At 51.3% G+C, this 10275-nt stretch overlaps 1 protein-coding gene across 2 annotated transcripts; it reads left to right on the top strand.

Moving 5' to 3' along the window:
* Positions 1-3137: 3137 nt before the first annotated feature.
* IL10 (interleukin 10) lies at positions 3138-7681 on the top strand. 2 transcript variants are annotated; one of them, NM_001009327.1, is given in 5 exon segments: positions 3197-3375; positions 4189-4248; positions 4545-4697; positions 5695-5760; positions 6854-7680. In NM_001009327.1, coding segments are annotated over 5 exon segments (534 nt in total). In that variant the 5' UTR covers positions 3197-3207; the 3' UTR covers positions 6941-7680.
* The last annotated feature ends 2594 nt before the right edge of the window (positions 7682-10275 follow it).

The following is a 10275-nucleotide window of genomic DNA, read 5'->3' as shown; positions in this document are numbered from 1 at the left end:
TTGTTAATTAAGTAATTGCATCAAGGAGATTGCCTAAATGGTCTCTGACCATTCAGATTGTGAAAATTTTGAGAGGAGAGAGGACAACGGTTTCAAATCAGTGGAGGAAGATCAACAATTCAACAAATGACTTGAAGTAATTGGCTGCTGCTGCTGCTGCTGCTAAGTCGCTTCAGTCATATCCAACTCTGTGCGACCCCATAGACGGCAGCCCACCAGGCTCCCCCATCCCTGGGATTCTCTAGGCAAGAACACTGGAGTGGGTTGCCATTGCCTTCTCCAATGCATGAAAGGGAAAAGTGAAAGTGAAGTTGCTCAGTCGTGTTCGACCCTTAGCGACCCCATGGACTGCGGCCCACCAGGCCCCTCCGTCCATGGGATTTTCCAGGCAGGAGTACTACAGTGGGGTGCCATTGCCTTCTCCGGAAGTAATTGGCAACACATTCCAAAACAAAGAAGGCAGAAGCTTACCCTCACCCTACCTAATGGATTATAGAAGAAAGGAAGATAGAAATGGCTCTTTCCTCCTCCTTTCACCTGCCGTTGCATGCACGTGTGCGTGTCCATGTCTGTGTGAGTGTGTCTTTAATATTTGAAATTATAAGAAGAAAGTGGAAGAGACTCAGCCTGCCTTTCTAAGTTGCTGTTCCTGTTTCTCTGAGTGCTTGCCTGTGTCTAGACCTGCCCAGGTCCACGCTCCTCCAGCCCCGTTCTGGGCTCACAGGATACTCTCCTGTGACACAGGAAAAAGGAAGCTATGTGCCTAGCACATTCCACAGGCCAGACCCTGTACTCGGCACCAGGTATATAGGATAATGAAACAGCGCTGGGTCTCAGAGAGCTCACGCTGACTAGCAGAGGCAGTGGGGTACACGGATGATAGCAGCAGTTATTGTCAATTGAGCAGCATAGAGGGGCACAGGGCATGGTGGCAAACTGGGTAAGAGGGGGTCTGCGCCACCTGGGTCCAAAAGTAGGGCCTCTGGCCTGAGGGATCTGCCAGGCTGAGTCTGCACCCACAACACCCATCTCCGAGAAAGGTTAGCCCTGCGGGCTAAAGCAGATACAACCCAGATAACCCAGGAGCCAAGAGGTGAGGGGCAGGGCAGAAGGGGTGCAAAACCCAGCCCCTGACCCCTTCGCTCCTTTTCCTAGTGGCCAAAGTCAGAACTCTTAGCTAAGCCCAGTGTAAATATGGCAGGAGCAGCAATTCCTGAGTCAGTTCTACACCTATATAATTTTTTTAATTTTATTAAAGCATTAGTCAATGTATAATGTGTTAATATATGCTATACTACAAATCAGTTATACATACATATGTATATATTTATATATTCTTATTCATTTTCTTTTCCATTATGGTTTATCACTGGATATGGAATATAGTTTCATGCCTATTTCTAAAACTTCTCTCTCCCTTCATGAGTCTTAGATTTCTGTTTTGACATTCCCCAAAGGGTGGGAAGCGAGGCTACAGCCCGCTGCTCCTGCCCTACGAGGAACAGCATGGGCCTGCCTGGACCCTCTCCCTCCTTCCTGCCCCAGCCCACTCACAACACCCCCGGTACATTCGCCCTCCTTGTCTGGTGCAGTGAGCTTCTTTAATGGGGAAGGCTCAGAACCCAGGGCCACCAATGCTGATGCAGGAAGGCAAGGAAATAACAGAAACGCTGGAGACACGCTACGTCTGGATCCACGAGTTACCTCCCTGATCCCCTGCGCATGTGAAGCCCAAAGGCCCCCAGCAGGCAGGAGGCAGGTACTGCTGTGCCCTCGGGATGGACAGAAAACAGGCAGAGGAGGGTCAAGTGACTTGCCCGGGTTTAACGCGTGGCGGAGCCCAGGCCTCCTGGCCCCTGGATCCGAGTTCCTCGCGGGAGAGGCAGGGAGAAGCCCCTGCGGAAGGAGGAGTGAAGGCACCGTCTCCACCCTTTCCTTCTAGGGGTAGAGCAACATTCCTTACTACCTCCGGCTTACTCCACCCCTGCACGCACGGGCGCACGCGCACACACTGCAAATCCAAAGAAAGACAACTAAGGCTTCTTTGAAAGGAGAAGGAATAGGGAAGAGGGGAGAAAGAGACCTCATATCCAGCCTCCATAGAACCTCAACTTATTTTCCTTGTTACTTCTGCTTCTTTCTCCCCATTTTCCAAGTGTGAGTCTCCAGCCTAAGCAGTTCACAACCCAGAAGAAACCTAATGCCTCTTTAATCCAAAGTTTCCATTCTGCACGCTGGGGCCAGTGTAGAACAGGGAATAGTTGGCCTGAATGTCAGGCAGACCTAAGTGCAGATTCTGGCTCCCTCCCTCGCCGCCCATGCGCAGGGTACCTGACACCTCTGTGTCTCGGCTAGTTCACTGCGCAGTGGCGGCGAGGGTCACGGTGACTGGAGGCACAGCTTCCAGTGAACATGGACTACTCTTCCTAACTCCCCCTGAGGATGGGGCAGCAGAGGGGGTTAGAAGCATAGATCTGAGAGTCTAAATGAACCCAGGGCCAGGGAAGGAATCTGGAACACACCCCATGCCCCTGACTGTCCTCTGGGAAGCTGGCCACTTTGAGGAGCAGTCCTGGAACATAAAAGAACCAGAAGGCAGCTTTGAGGACATTTAGCTCACATCTTTGTTTTCATTTGGGGAAACTGAGGCCTGGAGAGTTGAGGTAACTTCCCAACCCAGCAAGAAGAAGCCCTGAATATCAACCCAGGTTGAAGAGTTGATATTATTTCTTAACCACATTGTGTTCTGGAATGGCCAATTTGCCCTCGTCACTGTGATCTAGAGACACGTGAATGGAACCCACAACTGTGGGTCCCTGCGCAGAGAACAGCTGTTCACCCCAGGAAATCAACTTTTTTTTTTTTAATTAAGAGAAGTTGAACATTATTTTAAAAGGGAGAAAGAAGTAGCTTCTCCTAAAAATAGCCATATACAGAAGTTCATTTTTCACCCATCTCTTTTGCTTACGATGCAATATTTAAAAACTTTTGAGTAAGAGGTTCACCAGATGCAAAGCTGGAGAGGTCTAGGGAAGGGAGGGGCAAAGAAACCTTTGCCAGGAAATCTGTGACACTGTGGCTTTTTGTGAATGGGAGGCCTCACACAATATAAAAGGGGGCACATTAGGTGAAGGTCTACACAACAGGGGCTTGCTCTTGCAAAACCAAACCACAAGTCCGACTCAACGAAGAAGACAGAGCTCCGCCATGCCCAGCAGCTCAGCCGTGCTCTGTTGCCTGGTCTTCCTGGCTGGGGTGGCAGCCAGCCGAGATGCCAGCACCCTGTCTGACAGCAGCTGTACCCACTTCCCAGCCAGCCTGCCCCACATGCTGCGGGAGCTCCGAGCTGCCTTCGGCAAAGTGAAGACTTTCTTTGTGAGTACAAAGCCCTCCTGTCCTTCCTTTCTCCCTTAGGACTGCAGGAAGAGCCATTCTGCAGGCACTCACGAGAGCCTCCTTTTCACTCACCTCCACCTCTCGAAGCTGAAATTCTTAAGAGTCCCGGGTCAAACTGTGGGTTCAGTGAGTTAATCTGAGCTCTGGTGATGCAGCAGGTTGTGCAAGAAAAGTTGTCTTTAAAAATGTAAAGGCACTGTCTAGCCGGTGCTAGGAAATCTGTAAAGGATTCCTCTGGAGCTCAATACCTCATTGGCTGGGAGAGATCTGATTGGAGGTGAAGATGTTCCCAAAACCCCATGGCAAGGATACAAAAGTTGCCTCAGCTTGGAGGGCTTCTAGAACCTGAAAGACAGCTGGTTGGGGGTAGCGCATATAGGGGGAGACCTGCAGGAGAAGATGCTTGCCACTCCCAGAGAACGGTCAGCGCTGCAGCTGGATGTTGGCAGGGAGGAGACAGCAAAGCTGAGGGTGCTGAGGGGTTGGCAATGAGGGTCCCTGCACATGTGACGCAGCTCTACAGAAAGAAGCCTGGGACCCAGGCAGGTTTCTGCCTTGCCTTCAAAATCAACCAGGTTTTTAAAAGAACTTGATTCCCGGAGGACAACCTGGTTTAACTAAGGGCTTTCAGTGCTGTTGAATGTCCTGTTTCAAAGCCCTCCTTTCCCTTTTGGAGACAGGGCTGTGTTGATTAAAAATCAAAACGTCTCTCAATAAAAGGATATCAGAAAGACAGTCATTCTCAGCATTGCTCCGAACCTTGGGTTCACTCTCCTTGTGTTCTTCTTGCAGCAAATGAAGGACCAACTGAACAGCATGCTGTTGACCCAGTCTCTGCTGGATGACTTTAAGGTGAGGTCTGGGGTGAGCGCGTTTGGCGGGGGCAGGGAGCGAATGGTGTGCCTAAGGGAGGCTCGGCTTCTTCGCCTGCAGGGAGCTGGGTCTGCTTCCTTCACTTTAAAAAAAGGAGAAGTGGGAAGATCTTAACTCAGCACATAGCCAGGGGGAGGCAGAGGGTTGGGTGTTGCCAAGGGCTTCGTTCCAGGGGGAGGTGGCCACTGAACGAGGTCCCTGGGGAACACAGCCATCCTCTCAGGCAGTGTAGCCCTTCCTCCCGGGTCACCACCCGCCTTGGCTTCCGCCCTCAGGGTTACCTGGGTTGCCAAGCCTTGTCGGAAATGATCCAGTTTTACCTGGAGGAGGTGATGCCACAGGCTGAGAACCATGGGCCTGACATCAAGGAGCACGTGAACTCGCTGGGGGAGAAGCTGAAGACCCTCCGGCTGCGGCTGCGGCGCTGTGTGAGTAGCAGGCTGGCTCTGGCTCCTCTGGGCTCGTCCTGAGACCTCCTCTTCGAGCCCTGCTCTCGCCCAGAGACCCCGGGACACCGGCCGGCGGGTGCCCTGCCCCTCCGGAGCCCCAGGCCTAGCTCGGCTCTCTCAAAGCCGCGGGTGGGGGTGGCTGCTGAATGCTTACATGTGAAGATTTGCAATTGCTTTCCTGTTATTTGTGAGTCATTCGTGGGTTATTAGCCAGTCCCCAGTCTCGACGTGAAAGGGGCCCAGAGCTTCAACCAGGGCTCCCTTGTCCCTGGGAACCAAGGCCCTGGGCCCCACAGGAGCAGGCAGAGGTGGAGGGCCCAGGAGAGGGAAAGCCCCTTCCTCTTCTTCTCGATCTTTTGAAAACAGAGCTTCAGGTGGGGCCCGGCTGACTGCCAGGATTGTCCCGGCATTTTAGAAGGGCCAGGGGTCTCCTTGGTCCCAGGCTAGTGTCTGCGAATAATCCCCCAGGATTACTGATCCCTCCAACTGCAATGATACCCTCCCCACCGGTTTCCTCGCCGATGTTGAGAAATCAGTTGGGCTCTATTTGCAGGACAGCGCTAGGCAAGGGTGTTGGCTGGCAGGGCTGACCCTGTGTCTCTGCTCCACAGGGCACTTAGAAATGGTCCTCGTGGCTAGGACCAAGGAGGGGGACAGGCCAGAAGCGGGACAGGATGGAAGAAGGGCTGGCTCAGCAGTCTGGTTGGCACTGGGATGCTCCCGGAAGGAAACTCCAAGACGGAGGTGTTGATGCAGCCTTGTTAACAGTGGGGAGGAGCTCCTAGAGACACACATGCCGCCTGGCCCCTGCCTTGCTGTGTTTCTTCTCTGCCTGGCGGGGAAGGCTCAGTCCTCCCTGAGCTGCAGGGTGGGCCTTCAAGATGAGCTGGCCTCCTCCTGCTCCCAGGCTGTCTCTGAAGCACGGTGCATCCGGGACCAGGCGCCAGTGTTGCTCATAGTTTCTCCTTTTCCACAGCATCGTTTTCTGCCCTGCGAAAACAAGAGCAAGGCGGTGGAGCAGGTGAAGAGAGTCTTCAATATGGTAAGCCTGGGCTGCTGGCGGGAAGGGCCTGAGGACCGTGACCTCCATCCACTCCCGAAGGGGCGGAGGTGGGCAGGTGCTCAGCAGGCCCTGAACTTTGCTCGGAGGGAGTGTAGGAACCCAGCAAGTGGGGTGACCTCTTCATCCAGTGAGGGGCTGCCACCTCAGTTATATTTGTTTTCTGTGAAGTGTCTTTGGGGCTTTCTAAATGACTGCTCCCTGCCTTTGCAGGCCTGCCGGTTGGGCCGGCCCGCCAGCTGTGAACACAGTGAGTGGGGTGCTGGGGAGAGTGACTGAGGAAACAGAAAGTAGCTTGTTGGGATCCAGCCTGAAGCCGCACGTGCAGGAAGCTGACACGTGAACGTGCACTTAGAAACACACCCAGGGGCGCAGCCCAAGCGCCCCTGAGCCCAGAGCAGGAAGCAGAGCTCTCCTTACCTGACTTGACCCCTCTCTTTCACCCGCCAGTCACATACAAGGTGCCTGAGAATCTCAGCTCTCAAACGAAGTGGCCTTTCTCACTTCCAACTGTCCATGAGCTCTTCTACCCCATTTTCCAGAAGCCATGGGGCCTATGTCCTCCTCGTGGGCAAGGGACAGACCCTGGGCAGGTTCCAGCATCAGGGGCCATGAACCCCCCTGCAGTAGGTCAGAGCAGCGGGGCTGGGCCTGCTCTCTCCACGGGTAGGGGAACATAAACAGGAACAAGGCTACCTTTCTCTCTCTCTCTCTCTCTCTCTCTCTCTCTCTCATTGTCTTTCTTTCAAAGTGGTTCCGCTAATGTGTTTTCATCAGATACTGAATAAGCGTCGTGTGAGCACATGACCTTTAAAATTGCTGGAAAAGCACCGTTCGAAAAACTGCTCTTTGCAAAGTGAACGTTCTTCTTGCTGCCCACTGGGCAAGGTCCAGGCCAATGCATAGCCTTTGCTGACAGTTGGGCATCTCTCCGGATGCCCAGAGTCTGTCCTTCATCTCCCAATGCAAGCAAGCTAGTGCAGCCTCTGGGCCCAGGGTCATGACCATCCCAGCAAGGACCCACTCACTTGCTCAGAGGGAGTTTTCACTGAACACATCTTCTCTCCCCACACAGCTCCAAGAGAGGGGTGTCTACAAAGCCATGAGTGAGTTTGACATCTTCATCAACTACATAGAATCCTACATGACAACGAAGATGTAAAACTGAAGCATTCTAGGGAAGGAGACCTCCAGGATGGTGACTCGACTAGACTCCCCGACATAAACCTCTGAAATCCGACCCAGGGTTCTGGGAGAGCAGAGCCAGCTCCCTGGAGACCTCTACTGTGCCTCTCCCCTAGAGTATTTATTACCTCTGATACCTCAGCTCCCACATCTATTTATTTACTGAGCTTCTCTGTGAGCTATTTGGGAAGAAGCCGAATATTATACTTTTTTTTCAATATTTATTAATTTCACCTGTGTTTAAGCTGTTTCCATAGGGTGATACCCTATGGTATTTTAGTGTTTAAAAAGAAATTGTAAGTTATATAAAGAAATGTTCCTTGTGGAGCTAGCTGCAGTTTCCATTCCAAGCCTAACCATGCTTGCCAGCTGTTGGGCTGTTTTCCCTGACTGCCCTCTAATTTCTCTTGTCCCTGGACCCATCCGGGTCCTTGGGCTCCCCGAGTATTATCGAGACTCATGCTCTTAGGAAGAGAAACCAGGGAGCCGCTTTGACGATTAATATTCCAGTGGCTCTGAGGGATTTCCCTGACCTCATTCCCCAACCACTTCATTCTTGAAAGCTGTGGTCAGCTTGTTATTTATAACAACCTAAAATTGGTTCTAATAGAACTCAGTTTGAACTAGAAGCAACTCAATTCCTCTGGGAATGTTACATTGTTTGTCTGTCTTCATAGCAGATTTTAATTTTGAATAAATAAATGAGTCATTAAAACCACGTTATGGTGTCGGTTGACTTCTGTCTGGCTAAAAATGTTCCCTCAAAGTTTCCAAGATAGAGGAGAGTGGATGAATGTATTCTGCATTCCAGGGAAAGAAAGCTGGATACCACCTCCCGGAAAAGGGAAGCCTCCAAACCTGATCTGGGAAAAGCAGCCACCCCTTCAAATGCCAAGAGCGAAGGCCACCATCATCTTCCCACAGACTCAATCCTTTAAAGAATCATCTTTTGTGATCATGCTAATTTTCAAGGCTAAGGATGAGGTTCTGTACATACCAAAATTGAAAAGCTAGGCAGAGGAAGTTTTCCAGTGTTTTGGTTTAGGGGTTTTGGTGGGGTTTTGTTCGTCTTGTTTTTTGTTATTCTTGTCTGCTTCTTCAAGCTCCAAAGTTCCAGGGGTGAATATTAATTTGCCCGGGTTATTGCGAGGATTGAGATAAAAGGTTACACGTCTCTGGACCCTAGGAGATGGTCCTAGTGTGCACAGTTGGCTGTCATTAGTATTCACACCTTAAATCTTCTACCAAATTCTCCTTGAGCTGAGCTCAGAGGCAACAGGCTGGACCCAGTAGGGTGGAATATAAGCAAGGCGGCCCAAGGATTCAAGCTGCTGCATTTCTGCTCTCTCCTTGAGCTGCCAGACAAACCTGAGATCGGCTTCAGACTGCGGTCTGCTGGGAGGGGCATGGTGGCTGGGGAAGCCCTGCTCAAAGCCCCATGACTCGAGGCAGAGAGGGGAAAGAAGGGCTGAGGAACCCCAACCCCCCTCACTCTCTGCTCAGGCAGCCCTGGTCTGGGGGAGGGTGGGAGACGAGCGGCTGTGGTCAGTTTTTCAGTAAAACCTGACTCACTCCGGTTAAAGTAACCATAGGAAGGAAGTGGGAAGCATCAAAGCTGAAATTCTGAGATGAAAGGTTAGGGTTGAGAACGGAGGCTAGCATTAAAGAGGATAAAATAATGTCGTTTGCAGCAACATGCGTGGACCTAGAGATTGTCACGCTGAGAGAAGCAAGTCAGGCAGGGAAATATCCACGACAATTCTTATATGCTGAATCTAAAAAGAAATGATATAAATGAGCATGTTTACAAAACAGAAACAGTCTCACAGACTGAGAGAGTGAGCTTATGGTTACCAGTGGGGAAGAATGGGAGGAAGGGATAGTTAGGGAGTTAGGCATGGATATGTACACACTGCTAAGCAGCAAGGACCTCCTGCACAGCACAGGGAACTCTGCTCAATGTTAAGTGCCAGCCTGGATGGGAGGGGAGTTTGGGGGAGAATGGATCCATGTGTATGTATGGCTGAGTCACTTCAGTCACCCGAAACCATCACAGCATTGTTACTCAGCTATGCGTCCATTCTAAATCACTTCAGTCGTGTCCGACTCTGTGCGACCCTATGGACTGTAGCCCGCCAGGCTCCTCTGTCCATGGGGTTCTCCAGGCAAGACTACTGGAGTGGGCTGCCCTGCCCTCCTCCAGGGGATCTTCCCCACCCCGGGATCAAACCTGCCTCTGTTAGGTCTCCTGCACTGGCAGGCAGGTTCTTTACGACTAGTGCCATCTGGGAAGCCCTAATCAGCTGTACTCCGCTATAAAAGAAAAAGTTAAAAAACAAAAAAGGATGGAGGCTAGCAGAAGACAATGGGAGAGGGAGGAAAGCACTCTATATTGAAAGGGAGAAGAAGCCTTGAGCCCCTCCGCTGGGAAAGTTCAGGGGGCTGGGCTCACTGACAGGTAATGCACTCTAGCTTCGGTTTGAGGTTGACACCTCACGTGAGGGAAGTGGGCATCTGAAATCAACAGAAAGAAACTCACCTAGAGAAGCCACACTGCTGATAAGATGCTGAGAGAAACTATGACTTCTTGAGCACTTCTTTTGAGCCAGTCTGTTCTAGGCGTGCACAATGTGCACCAGTTACACTTGATATTTTGTTGCTGTTTTCTATAAGAAGAAACTGATGCTCAAAAAATGTTGATCGGGCTGGGCCACAGGAGTGATGTGGGGAATGGACCAATGAGAACACCGACACGAAACACATTTCCCTTTGTACCAATTACCTGTCATTGCGCCTCCTGCCCCCACATGTATAGCAGCTCAGAACAACAAAGGTCTGTGACTTGACAGTTTCTATAGGTCAGGAATCTTGGCACAGCAAGAGTCTCAAAGGAGGCTGTAGTCAAAAGGACAGTTGGGGAAGCAGTCACTGGAAGTCTTGCCTGGGGCTGGACAATCACGTGCCCAACAGCACACTCACAGGGCTGCTGGCAAGTGGCCTCAGTGCATCACTCGCCACTGGCAGGTGGCCTTGGCTTCCTACCACATGAGCCGCTGCACTCAGCTTCCTGAGCATCTTCGCGACATGGCAGCTGTCTCCCTGAGCCAATGATCCATGGTGGGGACGGCGGGGAGGACAGGGCAGGTCACGGTACCGTTTTGACTTAACCTCAGAAATCACATACCATCACTTCTGCCACATTCCATTTGTTAGAAGCACATCGTTAAGGATATTCCAGGGGAGAGGAATTAGATTCCACCTTTGGAAGGACAGAGCATCGGAGAATCTGTGGACACGTTTTAAAACTACTAC

Source organism: Ovis aries, chromosome 12 (genome assembly GCF_016772045.2).
Source record: "Ovis aries strain OAR_USU_Benz2616 breed Rambouillet chromosome 12, ARS-UI_Ramb_v3.0, whole genome shotgun sequence".
Classification (NCBI taxonomy): Eukaryota; Metazoa; Chordata; class Mammalia; order Artiodactyla; family Bovidae; genus Ovis; species Ovis aries.
This window is presented reverse-complemented; position numbering and strand designations above follow the sequence as displayed.

Excerpts from the sequence above, each read along its gene's own strand:
- IL10 (XM_060395938.1), top strand. The coding sequence starts at position 3,208 with ATGCCCAGCAGCTCAGCCGTGCTCTGTTGCCTGGTCTTCCTGGCTGGG. Across the intron at positions 3,376-4,188 it reads GCAAAGTGAAGACTTTCTTT|CAAATGAAGGACCAACTGAA; the intron begins GTGAGTACAAAG and ends TTCTTCTTGCAG. Across the intron at positions 4,698-5,694 it reads GGCTGCGGCTGCGGCGCTGT|CATCGTTTTCTGCCCTGCGA; the intron begins GTGAGTAGCAGG and ends CCTTTTCCACAG.